This window comes from Malaclemys terrapin, chromosome 8 (assembly GCF_027887155.1).
Source record: "Malaclemys terrapin pileata isolate rMalTer1 chromosome 8, rMalTer1.hap1, whole genome shotgun sequence".
Classification (NCBI taxonomy): domain Eukaryota; kingdom Metazoa; phylum Chordata; order Testudines; family Emydidae; genus Malaclemys; species Malaclemys terrapin.
The window spans coordinates 2,818,622-2,835,337 of NC_071512.1; the positions used below are offsets into that span (position 1 = coordinate 2,818,622).

A 16,716-nucleotide genomic window follows, 5' to 3' on the forward strand; every position below is an offset into this window, starting at 1 on the left:
AGCTGTGTTAAGGACCATTCCAGACACTGTGGCTACAAATGCACAGATCCTGGTCCTGCTTTAGGAGTTAAAAACCTTTTGGTCATTTCTAAACCAGCCTAGATTTGAACCAGCAGTCTAGATAGTCTGCATCCTATCACCAATCTTAAGCCATCAGGGCCCATTTGGGATACTGAACTGGATGTTGCATAAAATTGTATTGCCATATTCACTTAGATGCCATGATGATGGAGAGTATCAGAGGGGTAGCCGTGTTAGTCTGAATCTGTAAAAAGCAACAGAGGGTCCTGTGCCACAGGACCCTCTGATGATGATGGAGGACATATAAGCACCTAGACAGTTGGACAGACAGACAGATACAGAAATAGACTTCAGAAAGTGGAAAAGCTGAATACAGGTATAACCATATCATCCCACTGTTGCCACCACACCCATTTCTGTTCATAGATTCGTTCAAGAACAACTAAGTTTTAAAGGCTTACAAGTCATTACTTGAGCACTAGGTTGCAACAGATTTTTCATGTGCTATCTGGTTTGCTTTGTGGGGACAATTAAAATAAAAGGCTTACGTACAGAGATGTATGTGGGGGAAAGGTAAGGCAAATGTTCATTTACATTTTCTGCAATTTTCTTGAATGAAATACAGTACGATAGCTTGAAAAAAGAACGTCCAATTGACCTCAAGCTTTCTAAAGAAAAATTCTCCTCTGGCATAAGACACAGCATGCCAAAATTTCATATGATTAGATAGATAGATAGATAGATAGATTAGATAGATAAACTGAGTTTAGAATGGGAACTTCCTGACAATCTTATCTATGGAATCACTGCCCTGGCCCCATAGTTGTCATTATATCACAAGGGAGTTGTTATGATAACTGCTCAATACCCTTGCACAGACAAATAAAATCTTGCAACACTTTCTTGACAAGTAATTTAAGCAAGTTAATATTCTCTTGGAGCAGCCTTAAAGTATGATTCCTCCTTTTTTAGTTTCCTTTAATTGATTTGCTGTTTTGTGAGTAGTGGAGACCAGGCTTCTGCATGTACCATACGCAGATGAACTTGTACTAGCTCCAAATGTGCATGTGCTTCACCCTGCCATTCCCTTTCCTTTCGGTCTTGCTCTTCTGACCCCTTTCTGAAATGTCAATCTGGATGTCCTGCTACAAACTCAATGTGGCAACAACTCAATGCCCCATTTTAGCTCCCAAACCCCTCTCCTTTACTGCTTCTCCATTACTGTCAGCGATTCCTCTCCCCTTCCTGTTCCACAGATTCACAACCTATGTATCATTTAAATCTTCTTTCCTCCTCCTCACATTGCTGCTATTGCTGAATCTTGCCAATTATTCCTCTACAGCTCCAGCATCCGCCCATTCTCAGTGCTAAGCTCCTGGTGCAAGCTCTGATCACTTCTCACCTTGATTACTGCAACCTCCTCCTTTTCAATCTCCGTGCTTCTTGTCTCACTCATCTAATATAAAATGCAGCCAGGAAAATCCTCTACCCTGCCCACTGCTATGACCGCCACCGTCTGCTTTGCATCTCCTTTGTTCTCACCTTACACACCCAGATAAAGATGGAACCTAGGAGCAGAGAAGCTAGGTTAACCCAGATGATCTCAACCACCTGGGAGGAGAAGTTGCTCATGTGTCTCAGGAATACATTATGTTTAATAATGAAGAGAGAAGAGAATTATAGAAAACCTGCTGTATGAGGAGATTTGTATCTAAATGGAATCTTTCTAAAAATGTGCCATGACATGTCATTGACCTTTTAATGAAGCAGTTTAAACATTCACAAGTCCTTTGGGAATTATATTATGATTCCCCTACCCAGCCACCTGTTCTTTTTGTCAGGGGAGAGAGTAAAGGCCAGCCAGACAAGCAGCCCCTGGGCTCAGGACAGTTGAGGGGCTGATGCCCATCTACATGCCAGCCAGGTCCACACGGGAGGAGATGTTTGGTGCATCCTTTAAAGGTGCGTGACAGATGGCTTTCCCCACCCCGGTGCAATTAGAGAACTCTAGGAAGTCGCCTGCCTTTCTCATGCTTCCTGATGTTGCCTCTAGGATGATGAAGCACCGCACTCCAATATAGGTGTCTCTAGGATGATGAAGCACTCGTCTCCAATATAGGTGTCTCTAGGATGATGAAGCACTCGTCTCCAATATAGGTGCCACAATCTAGTTTTAACTGTGTAGTGGTCCCTATTTCCGAATGTTGGTCAAGTATTCAGTGGACTATTTTGCATATATATCTCAATACCTAAGTAATGCCTTGAGGGCAGGGACGCTATTAAATAATCTGTAAAGTGGAAGGCATATTCAAGGTGATGTATAAATCATAAACAAAAAAGAAATCATGAATACAGAATTTTATTCTTAACTCTGAATTCCCATTTTCTTTTAATCTAGGTAAGATAATTACCATTATTAAAGAAAATGTTTCTACCTACATGGATTCTGTAGGGAAAAAAATGGCCAAAAGAGGTAATGTTATACCATAATATATATATAATGCATAAGCCTGGAGGCTAAAAACATATTTTAATCAGAAGTTATTTTATATAATTGTTTTGTGCGTAGACCTGTCTCCTTGTTGTTTCTTGCATGGCTCTAAAACAGGGATGAGCAAACTTTTTGGCCTGAAGGCCACATCGGGGTTCCAAAACTGTATGGAGGGCTGGGTAGGGAAGGCTGTGTCTCCCCAAACAGCCTGGCCCCCGCCCCCTCCCACTTTCCACCCCCTGACTTCCCCCCTCAGAACCCCTCACCCATCCACCCCTCCTCCCGCTTCTCGTCCCCTGACTGCCCCCTCCTGGGACAACCGCCCCAACCACCCCCCCCGGACCCCACCCCCTATCCTACCCCCCCGCTCCCTGTCCCATGACTGCCCCGACCCCTATCTACACCCCCACACTTTGACAGGCCCACCGGGACTCCCACGCCTATCCAACCCCTCCCATCCCCTGACCGCCCCCCCCAAACCTCCACCCCATCCAACCGCCCCCTGCTCCCTGTCCCCCGACTGCCCCTGGGATCCCCTGCCCCTTATCCAACCCCGCCCCACTCCCCTCCCCCTTACCATGCCGCTCAGAGCAGCACGTCTGGCAGTCGTGCGGCCCGGCCGGAGCCAGCCACACCACCTTGCTGCCCGGCAGGCGCTCGCAGCCCCGCTGCCCAGAGTGCTGGCGGCACGGTGAGCTGAGGCTGCGGGGGTGGGGGGACAGTAGGGGAGGGCCGGGGGCTAGCATCCCCGGCTGGGAGCTCAAGGGCCGGGCAGGATGGGCCCACGGGCTATAGTTTGCCTACCTCTGCTCTAAAAAAAAGAAATTAATCCATGCAGGTGTTTCAGGAGAATCTATTAAATACACATAAGTAGGATGAAAGGAAAAGGCCATGTTGTAACTAGAGCATGAGACGGGGCGGCAGACTAACTGGTGGCTCATCTGATGTATAACAGTGGTTTGTGGTCTGACCGTAACCCAACATTTTCAAAAGGGCCTACTAATTTGGAGTTCCTCGGTATTTTTCAGTTCCTATCTTAATACAACTACAACTTGATTTTCAAAGATCCTGAGCACCCTCCGTGCCAAATGACGTTAATGAATGGTGCAGGTGCTCATCATTTCAAAAAACTTTCAGACTGTTATAAACATTTTAAGTTTGACTGCTCTGGTAATTAATTAGAACAACTGCACACTAGCCAATAGTCCCTACTGCAAACAGTCAGACCAGAATATTGAAGATATTTATTTTCCCATGTCATTCCTCCAAAAATGTCCTCCTGCTTCGCTGTATGTCCTTGTTATTCAAAGCTGTGTCTCCATTTTATTTTGTCTCCAAAATCCCCATTTATTCACTTTCAAATGTTGGTGGATATTCAGTAAAATAGCCCACGAAAGCTTATGCTCTAATAAATTTGTTAGTCTCTAAGGTGCCACAAGTACTCCTGTTCTTTTTGCGAATACAGACTAACACGGCTGCTACTCTGAAACCAGTAAAATAGGGTATTTTGTTTCCCTTCCTGCCCTAAAAACCTGTTGTACCGTTAAATGAGCCATCAAGTAGTGCACATCATCAGCCTATGGAACCTCATGATCTTGTCATCTCCACCCCAGATTTACAATCACTTGTTGCAACTTGACTTAGATTGCAAGCACTCTTGGGGCAGGGACAATGTTAATTTATGTGTGTTGAGCACCTAGGACAATGGGGCTTGACTCTTGTCATCTTTACCCACCCTTCCAACTGAAAAATATAGATATAATTTGTACAGCTGCTTTCCTTTCCCCTCTACACCAGGTTGTTGGTGGTTGTGTTTTTTTAACCTGCACCATCTTCTTCTTTGATGGTGTTTTTCTGAGCATCTCCGTATCAATCACATTTTATTTTCTGATTAAATTCTTCCTCCCAGCTGATTTGGCTCATAACAGTTTTGGGGCTTTGTGAAGTTTTCATTAAATAATTATTGTCTCTCCCCCTCCCCCCGTTAATTTCCCACAACTGTTAAAAAATAAATAGATAAAAATAAATTTTTTAAAACGTTGAAAAACACCTCGATATTACCTGTGAACATTATTTCCCAAACCATATTACAAATCGAACTGTGCCAAGCCTCATCCACATAGGGTGACCAGATGTCCTGATTTTATAGGGACAGTTCCGATTTTTGGGTCTTTTTCTTATATAGGCTCCTATTACCCCCGACCCCCTGTCCTGATTTTTCACACTTGCTGTCTGGTCACCCTACATCCACGCGCCTGCCTGGCCCCGTGGGGAGGGAGACGGGACACCCCGGTCTGGGGACTCTGGGGCCATTGGGGAGAGCGGTGTGCTCTGAGGGGGCCCCAGCGCCTGCCTCTGAGGGAAACTACATCTCCCAAGAAGACAGGCTACCCTTCCCAGAATACCTTGCGAGGAACGCCCGAAGTTCTTCCGATTACCTCACGAGGACTACAACTCCCAGCAAGCGTCGCGGGGCAAAGCGGCCTACCTCCCCCAGCATGCTTTGCGAGGGCTAAGGCCGAGCGCGGCGGTCTCCGCGCCCCCGCCTGGCAGTGGACTACACGTCCCAGCAGGCCTTGCGGGCCTGTGGCGTCGGCTTCCGGAGGCTGGGCCGCGCCGCGTCCGTAGGTGCCGTTGAGCTGCGGGGTGAGGAGGCGGCGAGCCGAGGCGGGTCTGGCCTGGCGGTGCCTCGGCGGCGGGGGCCCGGGGAGCGGCGAGCGGGGCTCCGGGCGGCGGAGGAGCAGGAGGGGACCTAGGCCGGGGAGCGCTCTGCGCCAGCGCCGCCATGCTCAATATGTGGAAAGTGCGGGAGCTGGTGGACAAGGCGTGAGTATTATGGGGTGTCGGGGTCCGGGCCTGCGGCCGCGCGCTCACCCCCCACTAGGCCCTTCCTGCCCTCCAACATGGCCGCTGCCCCGCCCCCTGTTGAGCTGGCGGGAGCCCCCCCCGCCCCCCCCGCCAAGCTGTCTCCTCGTGCTGCCCTCACGCCCCCTTCAGCGGGCTCCCCCGTTATGGCTTCTGACCCCATACCTCGTGACTCCCTCTTCTACCTCCCTATCCCCGTATGTCCCGTCTTAGCTACCCCCCCCCGCTATATCCCGTCATGGCTGCTGCCCCCTCACAGCCTCATCTGCCCCCCCCACCCCCATCCATCCCGTCATGGCTGCTGCCCCCTCACAGCCTCATCTGTCCCCCCCCCCCCCATCCATCCCGTCATGGCTACTGCCCCCTCACAGCCTCATCTGCCCCCCCCCATCCATCCATCCCGTCATGGCTACTGCCCCCTCACAGCCTCATCTGCCCCCCCCCATCCATCCATCCCGTCATGGCTACTGCCCCCTCACAGCCTCATCTGCCCCCCCATCCATCCCGTCATGGCTGGTGTCCCCTCACAGCCTCATCTGCCCCCCCCACCCCCATCCATCCCGTCATGGCTGGTGCCCCCTCACAGCCTCATCTGCCCCCCCCATCCATCCCGTCATGGCTGGTTCCCCCCTCACAGCCTCATCTGCTTCCCCCCCCCATCCATCCCGTCATGGCTGGTGCCCCCTCACAGCCTCATCTGTCCCCCCCCCCCCCCCATCCATCCCGTCATGGCTGGTGTCCCCTCACAGCCTCATCTGCCCCCCCATCCATCCCGTCATGGCTGGTGTCCCCTCACAGCCTCATCTGCCCCCCCCCCCCCCATCTATCCCGTCATGGCTGGTGCCTCCTCACAGCCTCATCTGCCCCCCCCCCCCATCCATCCCGTCATGGCTGGTGTCCCCTCACAGCCTCATCTGCCCCCCCATCCATCCCGTCATGGCTGGTGTCCCCTCACAGCCTCATCTGCCCCCCCATCCATCCCGTCATGGCTGGTTCCCCCTCACAGCCTCATCTGCCCCCCACCCCCATCCATCCCGTCATGGCTACTGCCCCCTCACAGCCTCATCTGCCCCCCCATCCATCCCGTCATGGCTGGTGCCCCCTCACAGCCTCATCTGCCCCCCCCATCCATCCCGTCATGGCTGGTGCCCCCTCACAGCCTCCTCTGCCCCCCCATCCATCCATCCCGTCATGGCTACTGCCCCCTCACAGCCTCCTCTGCCCCCCACCCCCATCCATCCCGTCATGGCTGGTTCCCCCCTCACAGCCTCATCTGCCCCCCCCCCCATCCATCCCGTCATGGCTGGTGCCCCCTCACAGCCTCATCTGCCACCCCCCCCCATCCATCCCGTCATGGCTGGTGCCCCCTCACAGCCTCCTCTGCCCCCCACCCCCATCCATCCCGTCATGGCTGGTGTCCCCTCACAGCCTCCTCTGCCCCCCACCCCCATCCATCCCGTCATGGCTGGTTCCCCCCTCACAGCCTCATCTGCCCCCCCCCCCATCCATCCCGTCATGGCTGGTGCCCCCTCACAGCCTCATCTGCCACCCCCCCCCATCCATCCCGTCATGGCTGGTGCCCCCTCACAGCCTCCTCTGCCCCCCCATCCATCCCGTCATGGCTGGTGCCCCCTCACAGCCTCATCTGCCCCCCCCCCATCCATCCCGTCATGGCTGGTGCCCCCTCACAGCCTCATCTGCCCCCCCCCCCATCCATCCATCCCGTCATGGCTGGTGTCCCCTCACAGCCTCATCTGCCCCCCCCCCCCCATCCCGTCATGGCTGGTGCCCCCTCACAGCCTCATCTGCCCCCCCCCCATCCATCCCGTCATGGCTGGTGTCCCCTCACAGCCTCATCTGCCCCCCCCCCATCCATCCATCCCGTCATGGCTGGTGCCTCCTCACAGCCTCATCTGCCCCCCCCCATCTATCCCGTCATGGCTGCTGCCCCCTCACAGCCTCCTCTGCCCCCCACCCCCATCCATCCCGTCATGGCTGGTGTCCCCTCACAGCCTCATCTGCCCCCCCCCATCCATCCATCCCGTCATGGCTGGTGCCTCCTCACAGCCTCATCTGCCCCCCCCCCCATCTATCCCGTCATGGCTGGTGCCTCCTCACAGCCTCATCTGCCCCCCCCCCCCCATCCATCCCGTCATGGCTGGTGCCTCCTCACAGCCTCATCTGCCCCCCCCCCCATCTATCCCGTCATGGCTGGTGCCTCCTCACAGCCTCATCTGCCCCCCCCCATCCATCCCGTCATGGCTGGTGTCCCCTCACAGCCTCATCTGCCCCCCCCCCCATCTATCCCGTCATGGCTGGTGCCTCCTCACAGCCTCATCTGCCCCCCCCCCCCATCTATCCCGTCATGGCTGGTGCCTCCTCACAGCCTCATCTGCCCCCCCATCCATCCCGTCATGGCTGGTGTCCCCTCACAGCCTCATCTGCCCCCCCCCATCCATCCATCCCGTCATGGCTGGTGTCCCCTCACAGCCTCATCTGCCCCCCCATCCATCCCGTCATGGCTGGTTCCCCCTCACAACCTCATCTGCCCCCCCCCCATCCATCCCTTCATGGCTGGTGCCCCCTCACAACCTCATCTGCCCCCCCCCATCCATCCCTTCATGGCTGGTGCCCCCTCACAGCCTCATCTGCCCCCCCCATCCATCCCGTCATGGCTGGTGCCCCCTCACAGCCTCATCTGCTTCCCTCCACCCCCATCCATCCCGTCATGGCTGGTGCCCCCTCACAGCCTCATCTGCTCCCCCCATCTATCCCGTCATGGCTGGTGCCCCCTCACAGCCTCATCTGCCCCCCCCATCCATCCCGTCATGGCTGGTTCCCCCCTCACAGCCTCATCTGCTTCCCCCCCCCCATCCATCCCGTCATGGCTGGTGCCCCCTCACAGCCTCATCTGTCCCCCCCCCCCATCCATCCCGTCATGGCTGGTGCCCCCTCACAACCTCATCTGTCCCCCCACTCCCATCCATCCCTTCATGGCTACTGCCCCCTCACAGCCTCATCTGCCCCCCCCATCTATCCCGTCATGGCTGGTGCCCCCTCACAGCCTCATCTGCCCCCCCACCCCGTCATGGCTGGTGCCCCCTCACAGCCTCATCTGCCCCCCCCATCCATCCTGTCATGGCTACTGCCCCCTCACAGCCTCATCTGCCCCCCCCACCCCGTCATGGCTACTGCCCCCTCACTGCCTCATCTGCCCCCCCCACCACATCCATCCTGTCATGGCTGCTGCCCCCTCACAGCCTCATCTGCCCCCCCCCCCCCCCCATCCATCCTGTCATGGCTGGTGCCCCCTCACAGCCTCATCTGCTCCCCCCCCCCATCCATCCCGTCATGGCTACTGCCCCCTCACAGCCTCATCTGCCCCCCCCCACCCCATCCCGTCATGGCTACTGCCCCCTCACAGCCTCATCTGCCCCCCCCTCCATCCCGTCATGGCTGGTGCCCCCTCACAGCCTCATCTGCTCCCCCACCCCATCCATCCCGTCATGGCTGCTGCCCCCTCACAGCCTCATCTGCCCCCCCCCACATCCCATCATGGCTACTGCCTCCTCACAGCCTCATCTGCCCCCTTCATCCATCCCGTCATGGCTGGTGCCCCCCTCACAGCCTCATCTGCCCCCCTCCCATCCGTTCCGTCATGGCTGGTGCCTCCTCACAGCCTCATCTGCCCCCCTCCCATCCATCCCGTCATGGCTGGTGCCCCCCTCACAGCCTCATCTGCCCCCCTCCCATCCATCCCGTCATGGCTGGTTCCCCTCTCACAGCCTCATCTGCCCCCCCCCCCCCCATCCATCCCGTCATGGCTGGTTCCCCTCTCACAGCCTCATCTGCCCCCGCCCCCCATCCATCCCATCATGGCTGCTGCTCCTCTCACAGCCTCATCCGCCCTCCTCCATCCATCCTGTCATGGCCACCCCTAACTACAAAATGAAGCTGGTTTAAGTTAGATCGACATACAGCCACCACAGTAGTTAAATTAGTTTTCATGTCCACACTATGCTCCTTGTGTCGTGTCCTCACAAGGAGCGCTTGCAGTGATTTAACTGTCAGTATGGGCATTGTGGGATGGCTTCTGAAAGGTAGCAACAGTCAGTGTAAGCAATGCAGTGTATACACTGATGTTGTGTCGATCTGATTACATTGACCGAAGTGCTACGTCTCTTCTGGGGGTGGAATTATTAAGTCAATGTAGTGGGTGAGTTACGTTGGTGTAGATACTTACAGAATTAGGTTGACGTAAGCTGCCTTAGGGCAACCTAACATGTAGACTCAGCTATTTGCATAGTTAGACGCTGCACATGAGAAATTCTGTCACTGGCATGGCTGCCTTGGTTACTATCAACATGACCATCACCTTTGTCTCATTTTGAAGAATGTAGCTCGACATGAGTTATCACTTAGTGTGTTTCTCTGCCATTCCTTATTTTTTGTGGTGGAGAAAAGACTGAGAATTTCACCCAAAATGTGTCTGCATCAGAGAATGCAGTTTTTATTTAATGGTAAACTTGTTGCAACTTTGCATGAGCGATCAGCTTCAGTACAGGAGTAACTGGATGAAATTCTATAGCCTGTGCTATACAGGAGGTTTGACTACATCAGGGGTCGGCAACCTTTCAGAAGTGGTGTGCTGAGTCTTCATTTATTCACTGTAATTTAAGGTTTTGCATGCCAGTAATACATTTTAACATTTGTAGAAGGTCTCTTTCTATAAGTCTGTAATATAGAACTAAACTATTGTTGTATGTAAAGTAAATACGGTTTTTAAAATGTTTAAGAAGCTTCATTTAAAATTACATTAAAATGCAGAGCCTGCCCCTCTCCTCCTCCCCCCCCCCCCCCCCCCCCCCCCCCCCCCCCCCGACCAGTGGCCAGGACCCAGGCAGTGTGAGTGCCACTGAAAATCAGCTTGCGTGCCGTAGGTTGCCTATCCCTGGACGACATGATCTAATAGTCACTTCTGATCTTAAAAGTTAAGAATCTGCTTTCAAAACATGAGACTCTATTTGATTTAATCTTTAGTTACTCTAGTTTGTCGGAACAGTTTTTAACCATCCTGCTTTAGAAACAGCCAGCTGAAGAGCCGGCTTCTTGTTAACACTGGTTAAGTATTCATTTTGCTTCCTGGTGCACCCTAACTCAGTACACAACTGAGACTTTTCTAGGACAGGAAACAAAGTTGACATTTTAAGAATGCCGGGTGTAAGACTTTTTCTGAGGAAGTTGTTTACCTCTTCTCTGCTGAGTCTCCTTTTTATGACAGAAATTGCCTCTTGTCAAAGGCGGACACTAGTTTTAATAGATAGAAAAAGTGGTATGTCTGGTTTTGTCAGCCTTCAGTTTCTAGTGTTCCTGTGCCAATCTTGAATTCCAGGTTTTAAAAGGACATTGTCAGGGAGTTCAGACACAGATTAGTTTTTGTTTGCATAGGTTTTGTTATAAACAAATATACATAACACACTTTACTAAACATGAATATAGACTTTCTTTAAATTTAAAAACTGAAAGTTTCATTTAATTTTCAGTATTTCTTTTAAACCCTAACAATGCAACATTGTGCCAAATGAATCTCAGAAAGTGAAACTTTTTCAGCCTTAGTGAAATGCAGAAATAGTTCAAAAGGTGAAAAATAAATTATTTTAAAATACTTTTCGGTTTTAGTGATTACCCATGTGAGGAAGCTTTTCTTTTGCAAATTACTTTTAACTTGAAAGCATTATTGTTGCAGTAGCACCCAAAAGCCTCAGCCATGATCAGGGTTCCATTGTGCTAGGTGCTGTACAGGCCTAGAATAAGCCCTTTTCATAAATGTCTTGTAGTGTTTTACATCCATAGATCTTCAAGTACTTTACAAAGAAGGATAAGTATCATTATCCTCCTTTAGATGGAGAAGGAAGCTGAGATATTTAATGAAAGAGCTGGGAATAGAACTCAGTCTCCTTATTCATGTCTAGTGCCATATCCACTGGCTTCGACAATTATAGTAGCTTCTCCACTCTGTTTAATTATTAAAAATCAGTCATTCAAAAAATCCTCTCTTTCTACAGTGTTGAATTTTAACAAGAGTAACACTTTCTCCCTTTGAAGAGGGAGAATGGGATTTAATTAAGGAAGTGGCTTGAAATTTGTGCAAGTAACTTGAAAACACAATTCTGAAAACTTTAATTTGAAGGTTTTTGCTTATTTTGTCTCCTAGACTTTGGTTCTACGTAAAGCTGATTTTGGCCTACTTACTATTGTAACTTGCTGATCAGTTATAAATTCATACAAAAGGTTTATGTTGGAAATATCTTGATAACGAAAGAAGGCTTCCGTTCAATCATTTATTTCTATTCTTTGGGTTGTGATCTACACCACGATGACCTGTGTCCTTCACTTTGGATTTTGCTGGCTTAGAGCTCTGTTTGATCAGTCATATCAGATGTCAAATTGGAGAACCACTTCTAGACTTTCTAGGCTCTCATTCTCTAAAAAAGACATTGTGGAGTTAGTAATCATTTGTTTTTAAGTTACTACTATTACTACTTATTTTTTTATTTTTTTATTAACATCTGAGTGTGCTAGATGAATTCCAGAAGAGGTATAAAACACATTCTCTGCCCCATAGAGTTTATAATCTGAGAATAGACTGGGCATGACAAGAGATGACAGAATAGTTCTTTAGATTATGAAAAGGGTAAATAAAGATCCAAGTTTATAATTAACATTTTTAAGGTGTTTACTTTATATGCTTCCCTCAGTTTAGATGTAAAACTAGACAATTTAGTTTCTCTTTTGATTTACCTGCACTAGCATCACTTTGCAGTAGTACCTAGATGTCCAAAACGGGGTCAACTTCCCATTATGCGAGGCACTGTTCATACATATAACAAAATCTTGGTCCTGTCCTCAAAGAGTTTCCATTCCAAGGCATTGATTCTGCAGTTTGTTAATGTGGGTAGACCCTTGTGCCCACACAGAACCCCATTCACTTGGCTCCATGTTGGTGCGGGGACCCATGCATAACAAATTGCAGGTTGGGACCCAGGCGGTGGTGGTTGCAAACCAAACCCTAGAGAGGAATATTTACATCCAAACAAATTTTCTCTTGATTACTTCAGTTTCATGAAAATATTTCTATTTTAACTGAAGTTTTGTGAGATTGTGTTTAATAAAAATTTTTATTTTAACTACCTGATCATATCCCTTTAAGTTTTGGGAAGACACTATTCCAGTTTCCACTGTGTGACCTGAGTATTTTTAGCTATTAATATAACCTTTTAATAGGCTTCACACTTTTTTCTTGTAAAATTTATGGGTTTATTGAGGAGTTGTACATGAACAATAATTTCATGCCATGTCTTTACTGGCCAGTTGAAAATAGTTTGGGGCCTAAACCAAATGGATAATGTAGGTTTGTTGCTATATATGGAGGGGATTTTGTACCTTTAATTTGATCCCCACTGTCTCTAATTAGCATATTTTTCACAGATGTTCAGAAGTAATTTAAAACATAGGCTACTAAATATTACAATCTGTATTGCTCAAATGTGTGGTATTAGTATGAGGAACTGTCTGTCTGCAGAGCTTAATACTGCTTGCAGGCCTCTGACTTGAATTTTCTCATCTTTTTTGGAATAAATTGCCATTTTTAGTTATTAACTTGTAAGTAAATTAACATTGGAACAGATGAAACCTTTGATTCTGTGAGTTTGTCATTTGGAAGTTAGTTTATTTTTTTAAAAACTAGGTAATATGTTAAACAAAACAATAAACTCTTTGACTGCAGCCCTACTGCATTGAGCTGTCATCTTGTTCTCTGTCCTACCACAAAACAGGATTGATTCTGGTCAGTATTTAAATGGCAGAGCTCTCTTCTTCCTGCCCAAGAAAAATCTAGGGTGTTGCATGATGTAATCTTGGTGATTCAGGTCCCACCCTCCCCTCTGAGTCACTGCTGAACCAGTGCCCTGGCAGAATGTTATGGAGTGCTGTGCCGTCAGAAACTTAGGTCAAGGTCTACTTTAGTAGTGCTTTGCCAGTATAGCTGTGCTGTTATACTGTCCAATCCTAGTGTTGAGGCAGCTGATACCAGGAAATCTGTGCTTTTGTTGGCTTTGTTTATTTAAGCCCAGCCCCTGCAAGTAAAATCACCTATGCCATCAAAAGCACAATCAAGTCACACCTCATCACACCCATGACAAAAGTTTGTAGTGGGAACCTGGCCTTAGTCTCTTGGGTGAAACATACATTTCAGACCTTGATGTTGGCACGTTTTAACTATGGGAACTGAATATTTTGTAATTATTATGTATCTTGCAGTTTCCTTTTTTCAGTTTTGTTGTGTGCAATGCTTCGTATTCTATAAAAGGTTTTTCCAAAGAAGCTTATAAAGGAAAGTTTAAAACAAGACACAGTCAAAAAAAACCCACCCCTGTTACTAAACTAACACAAAAACTAGAGGTCACCAAATGAAATTAATAGCAGCAGGTTTAAAACAAACAGGAAGTATTTCTTCACACAACGCACAGTCAACCTGTGGAACTCTTTGCCAGAGGATGTTGTGAAACCAAGACTATAACAGGGTTCAAAAAAGAACTAGATAAGTTCATGAAGGATCGGTCCATCAATGGCTGTTAGCCAGGATGGGCAGAGATGGTGTTCCTAGCCTCTGTGTGCCAGAAGCTGGGAATGGGCGACACGGGATGGATCACGTGATCATTACCTGTTCTGTTCATTCCCTCTGGGGCACCTGGCATTGGCCCCTGTCAGAAGACAGGCTACTGGGCTACGTGGACCTTTGGTCTGACCCAGTATGGCCGTTCTTATGTTCTTAAAATCCCTTGGTACTTTTCAAAGGAATGGAAATGTTAGCTCTAATATCCTTGCTAAATTCTAATTTAGGTACCGGTAATTGTACGTATGTTTTGACTACCCGAATCCCTCTTCTGCTTTCAGTTGGATGCAGTATTCTTAATTTACTGTCCTGAATGAATTATTTGCATATTGTTGCTGTGCCCTGTTTAAACAACAAATGTGTTCTTCCCCTGAAGTGCCTGCATTTAAAGTAGTGTGGACACGATTCCTATGTGTTTGTGTTTCTATAGTTTGAAAAACAGTTCGGGATCCTGTGGGGGAATAAAAGCTGATGCATAAATATAACATGTCATTGTAACTTTGTGTACAGGTCTGTCGCATCTTACGCGCATTTAACATGCGCGATTTCAGCTTTACGTGGTCGGCAAAAAACAAAACAAAAAAGAGAAAAATAACAATTTTAATACTGTACTTGTAGTTCGGGCAATTCCGCCCGCCATTCAACTCAATGTAATTTTGACTATACGCGGTTTTCACTTTACGCGCTAACTGCGGAACGGAACCCCCGCGTAAGATGAGACTCGCCTGTATTGTCTAAGAAGCTCCCATCACAGGCTTTTAGCGCACATTGATAACTTTTTCCCTCCATCCTACTTAACCTTGGACCTATTGTGACAAGCAACAATCAGATCTCAGTCTGTTGACTTTATAGCCGGGGGGTTCACTTTCTGCAGCATTTCATTATTTTACTGCTCCAAGCTTCTGTTATCTCCTGAATGCCCAGGGCTTCTGGAGTAAGAAATGAATTGATAATAGTACAAAATGTTAGACAATCTGATACTTTAGCAATTTAAAAATTAACATTCTCCTATAAGGAGAAAGTAATCTTGAAAAAAGAGGTTTGGAATCTCTAAAACCAGGAATGCCTAGACAAAATAGGTGTCGCACTGAAAAATATGAATGTAATGAGCACGGGATGATCCAAAAGTTTTCAGACTGTCTGTCTTCATTTGGATTACAGTTTAGATGTATGAGTTAGTAGTACAGAAGATTGGTCACTACTCTGCTTGTGTTTTGGAGATACTTGGACATACAAATTAATTAAAGGGGTGAGGAAGATCTTGAATTCTGAATTCCCTGTCCTTATATAGATCTCTTCCCCCCCCCCCCCCCCGATGGGTTCTGATCCCATAGTTACATAATCAGTCTTGGAGGACATCATAGAATTGCTTTGGCGCTTTGATAGTTGAAACTTGACCATACCCCTCCCCAGGGTGAACGTGTCACCTCCACAACACTTCAACATGCCACCTCGCTGTTGGCTGTAGAGGTAAATGCGTATATATAGCTCTACTCCCACATGACCGTGCATAGTTCCATATCACTGTAGGCCCTACTTCAAGTGGGATACTTATGGAAACATATTTCACTATTACTGTCGTGCCAAATGCATGCATTTAGGTAATTTCTGTGTTTTGATATGCAGAGCAAGTGTGTATGTCCCAGTTTAGAATGGGTAGTAATGTTTGCACTCGTATTAAGTGCTCAGCTCTGTACGTGAGACAATGGTAATGAAGGATAGTACTCTGGAGTCCCTGGCGCCTAGTCACACGTGTTTGTGTATCAGCCCATGTTAAGTCTGCACCATGTTTAGTGATTAAATAGTATTGCCTATCAGTAGTTTACTCTACAGTTATATGGCTTATATTTCACTTCCAGTTCCCTGTTGCTTGTATTTTTTTGCTGATGTTTGACCAAGATGTAAGTAGGGCCTTACTTCTCATACCCACTGTGTGATTTAAATCCCCTCACTTAACTATTTTTTTTTTTTCAGCAATTTTTCCTTATGCCTGTAATTGCTGAGCTTGTTTACAGGCAGTTTTCTTTTTGGTGTATGGATTTGTCCACCCAGAGTATTCAGCCCTTCCGTGACTAAGTTATTGCTCATTGGCTTACAGTAGTAATAGCCGGTATTATGGTAAATGATCTATCACATGATCTATCCAGCTGAAGGGTAAATAACAGTCTAGTACTTATCTACAGCTGTCTGACCTTCCTGTAAACTCCCCTCTAGCTCCAGGGTCATTTCATTTTCCCTTATATTTAAGATTTATTTTGTTATGTATAAGTAAGATCTCTAGAGCAAGGAGCATTTTGATCACTGTATGTAAGGGACAGTTAACCCTGACTGCATGAGTTATCCTCCCATTGCTGCTTTATGAAACCTCCTGGTGATAACTACTTTAACAGTGAGCATTTTGTATCCTTATTACAAGCAAGGTGATTGTTACTGTCTCCGTCCTTATATGTACTTTTCCTCTCTGCTCCTACCAGTCCTTCTGAGAGAGAGAAGGAACGTAGTGTTGGGATTGAGAAGAAAGCTCATTGTGAAGCTATATGATGCATACGAGCACAGAGTGTAACTGTGTCTGCTAAGCACGGTTGTCACAGGCAACATCTTTCCCAAAGCCCTTGTTTCTTGTAGGGCTGAATGAATAGCTTAGTAACAAAAAGAGAACAGTTCC

At 48.3% G+C, this 16,716-nt stretch overlaps 1 protein-coding gene across 1 annotated transcript in view; it reads left to right on the forward strand.

The window, feature by feature from the left end:
• The first annotated feature begins 5,124 nt into the window (after positions 1-5,124).
• Positions 5,125-16,716, forward strand: part of CLINT1 (clathrin interactor 1) — a 78,925-nt gene continuing 67,333 nt past the window's right edge. Inside the window, exon 1 of the mRNA XM_054037206.1 lies at positions 5,125-5,338. Within this exon, the coding sequence (XP_053893181.1) occupies positions 5,298-5,338 (41 nt within the window). The 5' untranslated portion in view covers positions 5,125-5,297. The remainder of the gene's footprint in view (positions 5,339-16,716) is intronic.